The 17552-nt window shown below is 33.8% G+C and overlaps 1 protein-coding gene across 9 annotated transcripts in view; it reads right to left on the bottom strand.

Annotated features, from left to right (window-relative positions):
* The window catches only part of DIAPH2 (diaphanous related formin 2), a 939982-nt gene that overhangs the window by 664540 nt on the left and 257890 nt on the right, over positions 1 to 17552 (bottom strand). For all 9 annotated transcript variants that reach the window (XM_036305330.1, XM_036305327.1, XM_036305331.1 and 6 more), the window contains 5 exons: positions 12887 to 13005; positions 10871 to 10987; positions 8539 to 8657; positions 4964 to 5028; positions 1530 to 1634 (listed from right to left, as the gene is read on the bottom strand). In XM_036305330.1, the coding sequence (XP_036161223.1) occupies positions 1530 to 1634; positions 4964 to 5028; positions 8539 to 8657; positions 10871 to 10987; positions 12887 to 13005 (525 nt within the window). The remainder of the gene's footprint in view (positions 1 to 1529; positions 1635 to 4963; positions 5029 to 8538; positions 8658 to 10870; positions 10988 to 12886; positions 13006 to 17552) is intronic.

Consider the following 17552-nt stretch of genomic DNA (forward strand, 5'->3'; position numbering starts at 1 on the left):
GTAACTAATGTCTGGGAAATGCTGGCAGAAGGAAGTGTGGAGACAGTAAATTCTAAATGTGAAGGGAGGAAAGGTGACTTAGCTGCAACAGAGGCTGCAGTTAGGGGAGCAGTCAGACTGGCTGCAAAGGGGAGATAAGGAAGCCCATGATAGAAGGCCTTCACATTCCTGGTAAGGAGATTTTTATTTAATCCTGAATGCAACAGGCAGCCATTGGACATACTAAAGCCAGAGTGACAATAATCAGGGCAGTGTTTTAGGAAGATTAATTTGCCACTGACAAAAAAGGATGAATCTGAGGAGGAAGAGACTATAGGCAGGGAGGAAAGTTAAGAAACAATTGTAGTATCCAGGCAGGAAGTAATGAGAGTGACCCTGAGTGATTCTGGGTTTTGATGCAAGTGAAAAGAGTTGGAGAAAGAACTGACATAAAACAGTAGCCAGCTTAATTTGTCAGGGAAGGGCCCCTGGCTTCATGATCAAAACAACTTGTGGTAAAATTTAAACAAGTGAGAATGGAGATCAAGCTGGTTTGAGAAAATAGAGGTGACCACAGATAATGGGTTTGATTTCAACATCCATGTGGAAAGGTAATCAAGAGCTGGAAATATAAGACAAACTCAGGAGACCTGACACCTACTAAAAGGTGATATTTGAATTATAATATTGAATGGATATTACTTTAAGGACATACAGAGGAAAAAAGAGCAGAGACATTGGTGAATGTCACCATTTGGTAGTCGAAAACAGAAATAAAAACTGAGCTCTCAGAGATGTAAAAAGAGAAGTCAGATGATAGCAAAAAAGAGAAAAATATTCAGTAAAAAGAAATGAAATGAATGAAACAGGCTAAGGGAAGGAAAAGGCTACTGCAATGGGTAACTGGGAGTTCTTGGGTGACTTTGAAGTCATTTTTCAGTAGACTGATGGCAACAGAACTAATCAATCAACCAATACCTCAGCATCCACAATGTTAAGAAATTATCTTACATTTTTTATATACACTGAAAACATAAAATGTGTTGAGTATTTAATGAGTTCTTAAGTTTAGACAGTATATTTAAGATTTTAAGTCTATATTTTAAGTGTGTATACTCTTTTCATCATAGAAAATGTAAGTGCAAATGCAAAATTTATAAGTTTTGAAATGATGGTATTCGAGATTTAAAGAGATCACAAAAAGTTTTGGGATAATTAAAATTAAGGAGCATTTTCATGTTACTTTTAAAAGAAAAGAGTATGCACCTAATTTTTCAAATCATGATGAAAATTTCATCTCAGAGACAGTTTTGCTTGTATAATATATTCCATTAAGGATATTCAGGGCAGATCAAGTGACTAATGCCTTATTGTTATCCAAACATTAAAATGATTTATTGTCCTAGAAAATCAAATCTATAGTTATTTCAACGAAAATGTGAAACTGCCAAAAGTCTGCTTCTGGTCGTATTTTTCCTTCATCTAACAAGATAATTTCTACCATCAACCTCACTGTGACATGACACAAAGTCTATATCTTGTTTCATTACCTGGGTTCGAAGTTGCTGGATTTCTGTTTCAAGCTCCTTGATTTTTTCTTCTCTTTTCTGAAGCTCAGCTTGTGCTTCCTGCCGAGCTGTGAATTCTTCATCAAACTGCAATGATCACCACCATAAATGTACACTTCATAATACAGTTATGAGAAATTTTTAAACAACATTAGGTATTAAGTAAGGTGTCTTGCTTTGCTGAATTCCTAGGTCACTAAAAAAATCAGAGCTCCATTATTTTCATGACAATTAAGTGGGAATAGAGTATTACTGTGGTAGTAGTAAAGAAGAAATATGCCCCCAACCCAAGAAAAACAAACCCCATTTTCACTTCTGGAAAAAAAATACAAAACAGTCCTGCTGGTGTGGCTCAATGGCTGACCCAGGAACCAAGAGGTCACCAGTTCAATTTCTGGTCAGGCCATGTGCCTGAGTTGTGGGCTCAATCCTCAATGGGCGTGCGTGTAGGAGAGAGCCAATCGATGATGTTCCTTTCTCATCGATGTTTCTCTCTCTCCCTCTTCCTTCCTCTCTCTCTAAAAATCAATTAAAAATACAAAACACAGTTTTAAAAGGGTGAACTGAGAAGTCTCTCTTCATATGTAATGGATCTTTCTTTTCTGTTATTGAAAGTTAGGTTTTAGAATTATTCTTGTTTTTTAATGTTTCATCCCATACTTTCAAATTTATTCAATTAGGAGAATGAAACCTAAAAATTAGCCATCAAGCAGTTCAACTCCTTAATTATATTTAACCTTGAAAAGAGATCGCACCTTTTAGAACACTCAAATGGATGTGCATTAATACAAATGAGAATATTTATATTATAATCTTAGTTGTCTAGCATCCAAAACGTAGTGCCCCTTGACAGTAGAGTGATATATGCCATAATGGCATTCTCCTCTACGTGGTTAACCAAAACACTTGTCTAAATGTTACAAGAGGGGAAATAAGAGGTTAATGTGTGCTAAACCAAACAGACCATCTGAATGGTGAGTTCCCATTTACTGCATCCTGCCCAGCTCACACCCCAGTCAGGGCTGTAAGCAGGCCCAAACAAGCCTGCATACTTGGAGTGAATACTGCTTATACCCAGCTATAGAACATTTGCCCTTTATTGTCAGTATCACTTCCAGTCACTTCTAGAAGTCTATACATTATTCCAATGATTTTATTTCTGTTTTGATCTTTTACTGTATAAAATTGTCTTTAGAGATTGTAAAACATAAAAAGTATGTTCACTACACTAAGACATATTCATCCTCACAGTAGATTTGACCTTTAGAAGTTATAAAATGCCACTCAGATCCCAGTCTGAAGAAAGAGTGGGTGAGCAAATTGGATAATCACAGTGTTTTTTGGCCAAACCTGAAATACTACTTGGTTAACTCATTTATTCATGTGTACTTGAGTCCTAGGAAAATGTCCCACAGAGGTTGGTCCAAAGCCTTTCTAATAACTTCAAATTTCAAACCCACCCCAGATCCTTCAGTCAGCAAATGACCTTGTTTCCTAGTTCACATAGAAGATACTTCACTACTATCCCTATTGAAGAGGGTAAAGGGGCGGGGGGATGAATGGTGATGGAAGGAGACTTGACTTGGGGTGGTAAACACACAATACAATACACAAATGATGTGTTATGGAACTGCACACTTGAAACCTGTAAAATTTTATTAACCAATGTTACCTCAATCTAAAAAAAAGATTTATCTGATTCTATACTCCCTTCCTCCTCCCAAAGTTAGCTTCTCCTGTGTGCTTGTCAAGCGTGGTGTCTACATAAGCACACTGTATAGTTTTCCTCTACAAATGGTTTGTTTGTTAGTACTTTTGAAGAGAGGCACACAGTGTTTCTGCCGGAAATGATCTTAATCTGTAAACTTACAGAAGGAATCAGAGAAGTCTGAGATGTGTGAGCTGGGACACTTCTTATAAATCCACTAAATGTATCCACTCCTTTTAATGACAAAGAAACTATGATCCAAGGAGAGTAAGTGGCTTACCTAAAGTCATAGCTAATTAGTGGCAAAGCTGAGATCAGATCTTATAACTACTGCTTTTCATTCTAGTGCCCCTCATTCTCTCTTTTTTTAACTGTTTTATACTGCCTCTTAAAATCACCTAGAATAAGAGAAAGCATGCAGACAATCCCTGGAAAATTATATATGTTTCTTCTAAATGTTGGTGATGAGAATAAAGCACCAAACACTGAAATTTCTTTTTTGTTATTTCAGGACTCCTTTTCCCATAACATATGCTTACAGAAAATTTTACTGGAGAGATTGTCACAATTTTCTCCAGTCTTATGGTCTCTAATCACAGTTCCAGGGAAAAATTAAGGAGATTCTAAGATTTTTCAGAGGGAATTTTAAATGTGCTACTTAAAACAAGAACATTAGAAACATAAATGTCTATTAATCAAAAGCATACATTTTCTTTCACCAATAAAAATGACATCTTCACACAAACATTTTATGCTCAAGCTCTTAAAAATCTATTCTAGTAACTGAAAGAGCAAAGACATTTCTTCAGATGCCCTGAAGTAACTTCAGTAATACTCTATAATTTCTAGAGTGATAGCAAAAGTGATTATCTAATCTCCAAGGTAAGACATAACTTTGAAGAGACAGCAATATGTAAGCACTTTATCTTGCTGTCAGAGGCTGAAAACTGGAGAGCCTTTAGACTTGTGCTTCAGTCCCTGGCCCTGCCACCAGAAGCAGAGAAATACCATCCTAACACTTCATAGGGTCTAGACTCTAGATAGAACAACAACAAAAAAATGCAACCTTTGGTACAGGCTAATAAAATTGTAACTATGCTTTCAGAAAACAAGGAAAAGACAATCTAAGATCTAAATGAAATTAAAATATTTAAAAAGCTGACATTTACATAAGGGGAACCTCAGATTACACCAAGACTGCATGAAGCAGCAGCATCATTTAAAAATGATTATTATAAAATTCAAAGAAAGTAAGTTTAAGCAGCGAGAAACCCATACACAGAGAGAAAACACTGCATCATTCTGTTGCTATTAATAGCAATGACTTTAGAGTATAACAGATAAGACTAGCTAAACATCTCACAGTTCTCCAAGGAGATACCTATTGTAAGTGAGAGCTGCAGGAAAGCAATGGAGAAATACATTTTGGTTGATCGCTTTTAACTATAACCTTCATTTATCACTTTAGTAGACTAGGGCTAGTGTTTTTCTTCCATAATGGATTAAAGGTGATGAGGAGGAAACAGTAGCAACCTTATCTTATCATGAAAGAAATCAATATCCTCTAGTTATGTTTGAATCCAGAAACATAAAGTACTACATAACTGAAACGACATTTATAAAGCCTCACATAAAGGAATGAGGTGGAATATATACTGTGATTAAATTATTAATTTAATAATTATGGCTAATATTTCATAAGACTTACCTTCTTTGAAAATTCCGCAGCTTTTTGTTCACTTTCTTCAACTTTTGCCTTGTTCACACAAGAATCTATTAAAATTAACCAAAAAAACTATTAGAAATTATTGCATAGATCTCTAGGCAAAATATGGCTGCCAGCCTGTAACTCTACTGTGTAGACAATCATCTATATGCCCATTGCTGTTAAAGAGAAATTGACCTAGACCACAGGAAACGTAAACCATCATAAATTGCCTTTCTTTTGCATACTAACTGAATTCAATGATAGTATCGTTGAGGCAAAAAACCAAACATCCAAATATATATTTGACTAAATTATCATTGTTTTAATTATTTTGCAACTTTCACAATTATAGAATTCTTTAAAAATTGTTTTGTAGTTTATTATGGGTAGATAGGTCCCAAAAAATCTATGCTTAAGATTATTAAAACTCAAAATGGTCCTTAAAATAAGGCTAGAGGTAGAGATACAAGAGCATTCATTAATTCAGGTTTCCTAAAGAAAGACTTCATTTAAGTAAATTCTAATGGGGGCAGAATATATTATGTAAATAAGGAAATAAACATTTAACTTCTCACATCTATCAAACACTTCAGAATATAAATAAGTGAAGAACTTCTTTTGGATAATATTCTTATTATTATACATACAGTCTCTTCTGTACTTAGCCATATAACACCTATTTATTTATCCCCAAGAAATAAAAACATATGTCTATACCCAGACTTGCATATGAATGTCATAGAAGTTTTAACTTTCCGGGGTGATAGACATGTTATTATCTTGACTGTGATAGTGGTGTTAAATATAACTAAATATCAAAATTTTATCAAATCGCGTACTTTAAAGTTGGGTAGTTTTTCTCATGTCCAGAATACCTCAATATAGCTTTTCTTTTTCTTTTTCTTTTAATTTATTAAAGAACTGTATGGCTGGAGCAATGCAACTAATAAGAAAATTGGTAAATGAAGAGATCAAAGAGGGGCCAGACCTGTGTTGTGCTGGCAATGATTGGTAATAATCTTGATTTAAATCTCAATCGGAAGGTATCAGAAATTAGGAAGGAATAGGATATGATTTATAAAAAAAATACAAGACTTACAAAATTATGAAATCAGAAGAGACTCTATTCTCCTTAAGTCCAGGTGATCTTAAAACAGAGATCCATAAATTTCCTATAAGTTCTTCAAGCACCTGAAACTTTATGTGAATGCACATGTGCATGTGTGTGTGTGGACACGCATGTCTGTGTGTGTACATGTTCTAATGAAAGTTCCACAGCATTCATCAGCTACTGCAATAGGCTTCTGACCATAAAATATTAATAAGCACACATATATTTGGCTTATATGAATTTGGAGGTTGAGGAAACTGAAGCCTAGAGAAGTTCAGTAAATTGTTCCAGTAATAACGAGTCTATGATGCTGACTATCCTCTCTCACTTGGTCCCTTCATCTCTCCTCGCCCCAGTACTTTTGGTTAACATTACACAATTATAAATACCTGGCACACAGAACACAAAACAAATGTCTGTGAACACTGAATGAGCTAGCCAAACTCAATAGCAGAGTATGTGTGCCAATTATAGTCTATAAGAGATTACAAGCCAATACAAATATTTAGAAATGGTCCCTTATAATTTTCTAAACAAAATATGAAATAAATTACTGAGTTTATCAAGCACAATGAAAAATATGCAATGACACCAGCATTCACATTAATTGCTGGGCAAGGTAAAAAGCATTTTGTCTTAAAAATTCATACCCTCGCTTACAGAAATCAATCCTAAGGAAATAATGAGAAAAATCCAAACATTTATACAAAGAATGTTCACACAAGATTCAGTTTTAATTGTGAAAACCTGTAAATAATCTAGATGTACAATAAGAAGGAACTAATCAATATGATATGGCATTCCATAAAATGGAATGTTAAAGAGACGTTCGAAGTCCCATTTTAAAGGTTTGTATAAAAAAATTATTGTAATACAAATGCTCCATGAAAATTCGAGAGAGAGAGAGAGAGAAAGAGAGAGAGAGAGAGAGAGAAAATGTAGTGAGCTGAGAAGTGACGTTGGTGCTTTATTCCATTACATAAGTCTCTAGATTGCCTAGAATAAGGGAGCAGGAGTTTTAATACCAGCAAAGAATAGCCATGGCTGGCTAGAGCATCTTTCCAATACAACAAGATTTTGGGTTCAATATCCAGTCACTGCACATACCAGAAACAACTATATAGATAAGTGGGACAACAAAGTCAAGGTTTCTCTCTCTCTATTTCCCTCCCTCCCCCCTCTTCCTTTCCCTCTCTGTTTCACTCCCTCCCTTCCTCTCTCTCCAATAATTTTTTAAAAAATATATCCTACATAATAAAAGCCTAATATGCTAAGTGTCCAACTGTTTGACCGTTTGACCAATCCATATGATGTGCACTGACCACCAGGGGGTAGACGCTCTGACCGGTAGGTTAGCTTGCTGCTGGGGTCAGGTCAATCGGGACTGGATGAGACAGGCCAGACACGGTCCCTCCCCGGCCCTGATCGTGCACCAGTGGGGTCCCTCAGCTTGGCCTATGCCCTCTCGCAATCCAAGACCCCTTGGAGGATGTCAGAGAGCCAGTTTCTGCCCAATCCCTGCAGGCCAGGCCGAAGGACTCTACCAGTGTACGAACTGGTTTTGGCTCAATCCCCACAGGCCAAGCCGAGGGACCCCACTGGTGCACAAATCCGTGCACCGGGCCTCTAGTGATAAATAATAATAAAGAATTCATCTCTGAATATCACTGTGAGTCTTCTCTGTGCTATGGCGTGAAGAATATATAATTGGCATTCAACAGCTGTTTTTTTCTTCTTTCATAGACAAGACAAATTAATTCATGCTTGAATCTTAGCAATAGTGATTTTGACTAGGTATAAATAAAACTGCTTAACTGTAAGGTCAGATAGCACAGCATATTTCACAAGAGAGGTTTCACATCATCTAGAGATTGTTCCAGAAAGTATAGCTAATTATGAGTATAGGATGATATAAGGGCATTTCCTCAACAATCCAAGTAGATGAACACAAACTTCTGAAATTATTTTTTAGCTCAGTCTATGAAATATAATTTTTCTACTTTGATAGAATTAAAAGGTCTTAAGCTACTAAATAACCTTGTGTTTCTTTCCTCAAACTTGAACATAAATAGCATAGCTATATTATTAATTAGACCCTATTGTACATGTGATTTCTATAAAACCATTAAGGTATCAGTATAAACTGAATCAAATGATTTCAGAGCCATGTTTCTAAACAGCAAGGCATTTATGTATAATAATACAATGTATTTTTGTGGGGTATTAATTTTAATCTGAATTCAAGAGAGTTGAAACCTGTGAAATAGGTTCATATTTTCAGTCACACAGGCAGAACTCTCATGATCATAATAATTAACAGTTATAGTGATTGACTACCCATAGACACAATGACTTATCAGATATTAATAAAGGAAGTTCAGTAAGAGATATACTTTTAAAAAGTGCTTATTAAACAGAAGAGAGTATAATACAATCAAAGGACATTGAGGATTATATTACATACCTATCAGATGAGTTAAGTCAATGTCTAATCTTTGTCTATACTTGAAATCTGGATCCATACCACTGCAGTGCAGCACTATCTGTGAAACACACTCCTCAATTATTTTGTAATACTGTGGCCTGAAAAAAAGAGAAAGTATTCTTAAATACCTTTTCTACCTACACAAATCAATATTCTTAAGAGTTGACTCACTGTGATAAAATAACCATGTCTTTCTCTAGCACTGTTTTTAAAAAAAATATCTTCCCAGTCATTAGACTCCTTTAGAAGAAATATGCCTACATTTAAAGATGGTCTGGACGTTATAGTGCAAAACCCATTGTGAAATAATCAACTGTGAACACTCAGTGACTTAATACTCTAGCTTGCAAGGGTCCATGCCTGTGTACAAAGATACTTATCAACCTTATGTACTTAAACTTAAGCTGTTGTTCCTAAAGTTAATGAAAACAAATGACCTGTTAGTCCCACATCCATGGAAATAGTCCTAGGCCTCTACATGTTCTCAATTTCAATAAGGGATGGGTATCTTGGCATTCGGTGGCAAGCAATGTCTTGAATTTACTCCAATACTTTTACTCAAGATTAGCTGTAATAGCTTACAAAACTGGACTGAGCCACTTATGCTACAGACTATTTCAAAGATCTACTTATGCACATATTTTAAAAGTTCCATTTTATAGTCGCCTACACACTTAATATGCATGGCTAGAGACTCAATTTGTTCAAAGTGTCTAAGGTTTTAAAACATATCCTAATTCTGTAATCTACCAAGGTAATTCTGATCTTAAAAATGACCACTTGCATACTTCAAAATTTTTAAAGGCACTTTTTACATTAATATTTGGGGAAAAGTGAGTATTGATCAGTGGTGGATAAATTCAACAGAGAAAAATCAGAAAGAGATATTACTATACACAAATTAAATAAACATCCCTAAAATTGTGTGCTAATAACTAGCCAACCTACTAAAAGTTTGTCAATGAAGCCAGATTCAAATTATTCTTACATGTCCTTTGTCATAGGGCTAGAATCAAGAATAAAAATAAATAGTAATATACAGGGACAGGCAAAAGTAGATTTACAGTTGTAATATAAATAATAATACAAGAATAAATCTTTTCATGTACTCACAACTGTAAACATACTTTTGCCCACCCTGTATATTACAGATCTGAGGTTCTTTCAAATCATCATAAGGCCTAGGTTAATTGATATCAGATTATAGTCAATCTAGTCAATGACTCTTTATATAAGTAGTATATAAGTGCTCACAATTCTACCTCACATGGATGTTCTTGGGATGAAAAGGATGTCATATTATAGCAAGTTCTCATTTAATCAGTTACTGAGAAATGGATGGCTTTGCACAATTTCCCCAGGTAACTGCATCACACAGCCACAGTACCCCTTTAATCACCAGAACTTATTTTTAAGAAACAACAACCATTCCAAGTGTATTACCATCATTCCTACTTTTTAAAAAAACATAAAATTTAATATTTTAAACATTTTTCTATATCTCTGTAACCTCATGATGTCCATCAGTTATTGTACTGGTCTGAACTATAATAGTTTTCTATGTGGCTTTAGAACTGTCATTTTTGTTGCAATTATACCTGGCCCCATAGTAGCCTTCCTTTCTGCACTAATCAAGCAAGTTTTGAGAAATCAGAAAGCATAGGTTGCCAGAATGTCATGCATATTGACTATGAAGAACAACTAAGAGTCTCTGAAACAGTTAAATATAAGATGATGGTCATCACCTGATGGATAGTTTCAGTCACTCAGAAACCTTTCTGGCTTTCAAATATATTCCTAGTTATTAGACTATAACATTTATAACCTTATGGATTAGTCTCATAATCATTTATTTTGAAGAATTATATTAGTGAATAAAAAGCTGAAATTTAGCATTATTTTCTTAGATAATAACACATCTATTACTAGAAAAATACTATAAACTAGAAATAATAGTAAAACCTTACATATTAAAAATAAGAACTTAAAAGTTCTACCATAGATTCTATAGTGTTGACTCTGTGTTACAATCATCTAGCAAAGAAAATTCATCATAGGGTCAACAAAATCTTTGGATTCATTGCTATTAAAAGTCCTGTCACTTGGGTACCCCATTTTTATAAATAAATTATTCTGCCCCCCAAAAAATAAAAAGAAATTAATACCATTTACAAAATGTTACCTTAAGTCATCGAGCTCTTACACTTTCTGGATGCATACATGCATAGACTACCCAGGCATACTACATTGTTAATTTTCCTTTAGATCTAATTTAAGTTATACAGGTAGTACTTTGAGAACTGCTTCTTACCTGATATAATAATCATTTCTGATAAGCAAAAAATGTTGTAGAATGGATAATAAGTAATTTTCAGCAGCTGTGTCCTTCAACAAATTATACAGAAGATGGTATACTTCATTCATATCAGTGAAAAGTAAGTCAAGGAAAAAAAATAAAATATTTTTTATGAAACTTAAATTCACTGATGTATCATTTCGTTTTTATTACTGTTTCTAAACCTTCAATTCTATGCTCCTGTATTGCAATGTTTATATTAAAAAAATATAATCTATGAAATCATGTTAATATTTTCACAAGAGAGATAGACTTAAAGAGTATTTCTAAGACCATTTTACCATCAAAACCTTAAGTAATCAGTTACTCATTATATTTTAAACTCCAGATTAAAGCTGGTACTGTTGGAATAGCAACGCCATTAATGGAAATGGTTTTCTCTTGAGCTTTCTGTAGTTGTGATGGAGGGAGGGCCTATATTATATTGTTCACGAAAGCCACTAATCCTCTATTTTTACTGTGACATAAGATAGAAAGATAAACGAGCATTCTGTGGATTGATAAAAGATCACAAAACCAGTTTTTTTATACAGATGAAATACTTAAGGAAATCCGAAATTATTATTATTTGCATTCCTTTGTATTTCATTATTTAATAAAGCATGGATAATAAAGAATGAAACTTGGAACATTTTTCTAAGGAAATAAAATGAATGGTTGAAGTTCAAGTGCTTTTAATAAACTAGAAAACATATTTCCAAAATGCATCAGGAAAATCAATACAATAGAAAGGTAGGAGAGGAGATGTAATCCAACATCCTAAAAATAACCTGAAATGTCAACATTTTCAGTGAAGTAGAATTAAGTGTATGCTAGATCATTCCTCAGACTCCATGTAAGAGTACTGTGTTAAAGTCTCATAAGGTCCTTTAAGTGATTACAAAATGGATCAAAAAATAGCTGTCTGGTGAAGTTTGATTATAAGAAAAATCTATATAAAGCAAGAAAGCAATATATTTACTAGCTGACATAAAAACATTTAATATTATGGAAACGCTGTAGACTAGAGACACTAATGACAGATTAAAAATTATGAGAAATTATCTCCTATAATAATAAAATTGTTATTTGTTGCATACCTGTTCATCCAGTACTTATGGGTAAGACACTTCAATAGGAGCATTGGAGGAAAAAGATGAAATACAACATTTCTGACCCCAATCTCAAGGGGCATAGAAGTGTACATAAATAAGACAGATACAAACAAAGTATTCTGGGAGTTTCAAGAAGAGGAATACTACTTCCAGTTATTTTGAGGGGAGAGGAGGAAGAGGAAAGAAGACATCACAGAGAAAAAATCCAGCTCAGGGTCATTTTGGTGCTGAAGTATGTCCCAATTTCCCTAGGATCCATAAGGAAGGACAGGAATGGGTATGAAACAAATGGCAACCAATGCTGTGACAGACATCTTTAAATATAAAATCATTTCATATTAAATCAATGCCATAGCAAGGTTTTACACCAGTTGTATTTGACTCGAATGTTTCCATCACACAGCCTTACTATAGTCAGATACTATTACATCTAAACATTTCTTTGTTTTGCTAAGGAACCAAAATATTTGGAGAATAGGACATTGATCTGAATTGAATTATATCTCTAAACCACTGAGTACCATTTAATAAACTGAAAAAGTATATTACATATAGCCACATATGAACTCAGTGAGTCTCCCTCCCCTAAATTTTTATGCATGAGGTATATTTCCTTAGGCTCTTTCTTTTCAAGACCATGGAGCAGAATATGCCGCCACTGTGCAGATTTCAATGTAACCTGTGTAAATCATCCGGACAGTCAGCCAGTTCCTCCACATGAGTCTCCAGGACAGCATCACAGTGAGGTTCTAATATAAATAAATGGATGTAAATTGGGCTTGCAGATAAGAATTCTAATAATGATTCACAATATCACACACACATCCTTTTTTCACAATGCATGCAAAATGATTTTTCTGGCTTGTCAAAAGGATATTCCATTTCTGCTCGAATGTCGTTGAGACGATGTGATAACTCAGTTAGGTCGTCCTCTTTGTTTTCATCGAATACTCTCAACTGAATATCAAGCTCATCATTCTCTTTTTCTTTCAGATCCTAACATTTAAACATAAAACTTAACAGATGAATAACAGTTTGACAACATCATATTTTGGTAATAAAGGCCAGACACTATTATTCAATTATGTACACAGAAGCAATTCAAATATTGACCCACGCACTTGGTTTTCTGAGAGAAAGTAAAATGTGCATCGTTTTTCTGTTTTAAAATAAAAGAACCTCATTGCATTCATTGCATTTTCTTTTCATGCCCCAGATTTTGATTATTCACATTAAAAAATTAACAATCACTTTTACAAAGGGGAAAAAAAGTAATTGCTAACAACCCAAATTAAATGCTGTCGTTTTGACTAAACATACTAATCAAAGATGGCAAAAGAACTCATGCAGACAGAACATTCGCATATGCCTCTGGCAAAAATGCAAATATGGATCAACTGTATTAATAAAGAACAAATACGAGGATATACTCAAGCACAACAGTCCCAAGTATGGCGTGAAAAGTGAAATAAACAGGTTTATTTTAAATGATATTTTGTGATTTGAAGCAAGAAGGACTTTGTATCAGGCTGCTTATCTAGCCTCCTCCCCCATTTCATTTTTGCTTAGCCTAATCACAAAATACCAACTTGGGCATCAAAGATTTGTTTTTGTAATACATTATAAGCACATGCATTACACACCTCTGATAATTTTCAAAATAATAATATAAATGAAAAATTTGGAAGCATGCCACACTAGAGATTGTTGGGCTTAATATATATCACCTGGGATAGCTTTTAATATGTGTCCATTAAGTTGCAGCTTTCAAAACCCAAATGGATAATCACAACTGTGGATGCTCAGAGTGATACCAAAAGTGGGACTAGGATTTTCAGAGCTGAGCTTGAACTCTGAAAGGAAATGTAAGCATGGTGTACTTCAAATTAGGTCACTAAAACAAAATAGGGTGCATTTCTTGTTTCTATTTTTATTCAATAGAACAATTATAAATGGAGATGTAATGGCAAGTACTAAAGCCAAACACAAATTTATGCAATTTCTAGATGTATTTTTCTAACATCCTTAAACATAATAATCAACTGAAAATTTACCTAAATAGCATATAAAATACTTGTTAATATATATCTATATAATTTCATATAAATATATAACAAATAAATGTATTTATACTAGTGTCCTCTTTAGTAATAACTTGCTTTAGGTCTTGTTTTCCACTTTGAAGGGGAATTAAGTCATTTACTGGAATGCAAAATTGTAAAATTGGTGGGTCATATTCACAGGTGATTTCTGAACTCTGTTCAGAAAACAGCAGAAGCCAGACACACTCAGTATGCTGGTCACTGCACAAACAACCTTTAACACATTTTAGAATATAAACCCTTCATTATTCTTATGTCACATTCCAGTTTTTCTTATATGTTCACTATAAAACTTGAACATATTCAAATATGTTTGAAAATTTCAAGTTAAATACTGTCATTTAATTAGCATCAGAACTTTATAAAACATGGAACCAATATACATGCTTAAATATTTTCAATAGATAACCAATGTCACTCCAATAAATTTAATTAAAAATAAATAAGATAAAAATATTTTCAGTAAAAATAACTGGTGAAATACTTTAATTTAGTTTTAAATTAGAACAATACATTATTTATATAATATATAGTATGTGAACATATACAGCACAATATACAAATATGAACATGTACAAATGCAATACCTTATGTTGTTTAGTAATAATGTCCCATTAAAATAAATACATATTCACACACACACACACACACACACACACACACACACACACAGTGTCCTCAAAAAATGTATGCACATTTTAATAGCTGATAACTCACTTAATTTTAACTCCTTTTAGGTTTAACTGATTTAAAATAATGGGTGAAGCCAGTCTAAGCTTTGAACAAAGAAAATTTATCAAAAAGTGACATTAGACTGTTTTTATAGGGATACATAAAAGATAAAGTTTACGGAACAAAACCGGCAACAGTCAACAAATTGAGGGCACACAAATACCGAACGAAATGATTCTTGATGTTTGTGATTCCAATGCTTCCTGATATTTATCAGCAGTGCCTGGACCAGAATGGCCATCAGTTTGAGAACAGGCATTGACAAAATACTATTCATTTCTGTAGATTCTTTTAAATTTTGAAAATGAACTGTATGTTAATAAACACTGACTTTATAATCATTCAAAGTGTGTATGCATATTTTTGGGACACCCTGTATATAACTTCCTTTTAGTCAAATAGCCAACCTTAAGAAAGATATATATATAAATACTGATAAAAATAACCACTTAATAAATTAATAATATTTTTACATATCACAATTGTTACAGATATCCTATAAAAGTAAATGAAAATCCATAACTAGTTTTATGTTTAAAAATGTAACATGTCAGATGATGTGTTGTAGAATTATACACATGAAACCAGTATAATTTTGTTAACCAGTGTCCCTCAATAAATTAAATTAAAAAATTATTTTAATGTATATTGTAAAATTACTGAATTACACTATTAATAATTATGTGAAATATTGTAAACATGTTTCAGTTATTTTTTTTTTTAAACAGACTAGGTATATAGATATGGACCATTTTAGGCAGATTCTCTGAAACATATAATTCTCTATAATTTACTTCTGCCCAGTCGGTATGGCTCAGTGGTTGAGCATCAACCTATGAAACAGAAGGTCTTAGTTCGATTCCTGGTCAGGGCACAAGCCTGGGTTGTGCGCTCCATCCCCAGTGTGGGGAACACAGGAGTCAGCCGATCAATGATTCTCTCTTATCATTGCTGTTTCTATCTCTCTCTCACTCTCCCTTCCTTTCGGAAATCAACAAAAATATATTTAAATACTGGAATGCAAAAGAATAAGGATTCTTCAAAAGAATAAGGAAGGGCTTGTCAGTCTTCTAAAAGAGATTAAGAATGCCTGCTGTCTACAGACACAACTTCTTATTTTCATGTTCCTTCTCACATCTGATTTACCTAATATTTTCCTATTTTATTTAACTAAATAAAAGGCCAATGGGGACTTCACAAGAAATCAATGTAAGTTAACTATAGAGCAAATACCATTTTAAAAATCACTGTATAGTGATTCATTTATCCCAAATTACTAAAGCAAATTTATGAAAAGTGAATTTCCACATAAATGAAATATAAACTCCCTTTAAACTCTATAATTTATCCATAGAGATGGGGGAATTTTGAAATTAAATTTTTACAGATTATATTAAAATAATTGTCCTTGAGGAGTCTGATAATTATATGAAAAAATGTTTTACTCTATTATAACATTATGGTGGTCTCAGGGGCTACTGAAGTACTAAGAACTATTCTTCCCTATCACTTAATGATTCCAGATAGTAATAATTTTTTATCCATATACCAACTACTAATATTAGCCATGGCCATGTCTAATTGGCTGCTATATTCTAGAATCTCTAATCTCAGGGGTCTGACTGAATCCAAGTTCTTATCTTCTTCATCAGAAATACCTGGGAATAATTTTTCTTTAAACAGACCATCTCTTCCCCACCCTCAGTAAGATCTTGATAGTCTCTTCTGAGGGGAACGTAACCAAGGTCATGGCTGAGAACCAGAACCATTTGTGGCCATATTTCACTCCATTGTTTTAGGACGAAAAGAAAATTGAGAGTCCTTGTAGGTTCTATTTCAAAACTTTAGGAAACAGAAACATGACACTTTCCACATTTCTCCTGCTTTAGAATCACTGAGATCTGAGAAGCAGGGCATTTTAAAGAGATGTGATACTTAAAGAAAAATGTACCTGGAGGAATATTTTAAGAATACAGATATTAAGAAGCACATGGTGCCACAAGAAGCTTTTTATATGGCTATAGGGCCAATGGGAAAGTGTAGTTTAAAACCACTGATGCAAAATCTTAGCTGTCACTGTAATCAAATAAAGAACCTACCATGGGACCACTGAACCCAGCAGAAATTAAGACACCCAGACAAAAGTGCAAAAGGTAAGTGCAAGAGCTACGGTACATACTCTTTCTGAAAAAATGAAGACTTAAATAAATCAAGAGCCACAGTTTTCTTGACCAGCTATTCAGTAATATAAGGCAAAAATGGTGTTCAATTATAAATAGACATAGGGGAATAAAAGATGGAAGGGTAATAACAACAACTAAGGCAGAAAACACGGCATATTAGTAAATGAGCAGATGATGTTAAGGAGACCCTGTAGCTAACAAGTGCCCACAAGCATTATTCCTCTCCCAGAACCAGAGGACTAACTCAGGGAGGACAAGCATGAAAACCAGTGAGTAGGCAACTCAAAAGCAAACTAGAAGCAAGACTATAACATTCTCTCTAGCTACTGAAGGCCAAAGACTTTTCATGAAGACAGATTTGTGACAAAACGAGAATAAATGTGTTGCACACACTAGAACTGTTATATAATGTGTCTGTTAACTGTGTACTGAAACCTCTCTACGGGTCACTGAAAATATTGCTTTGATTAACCACAACCAATTCCTTGGTTTTTAAATTCAGGGGTTAAAGAACCATTGGATGTGA

The sequence above is a fragment of the Myotis myotis genome, unplaced genomic scaffold, assembly GCF_014108235.1.
Source record: "Myotis myotis isolate mMyoMyo1 unplaced genomic scaffold, mMyoMyo1.p scaffold_m19_p_4, whole genome shotgun sequence".
Lineage (NCBI taxonomy): Eukaryota > Metazoa > Chordata > Mammalia > Chiroptera > Vespertilionidae > Myotis > Myotis myotis.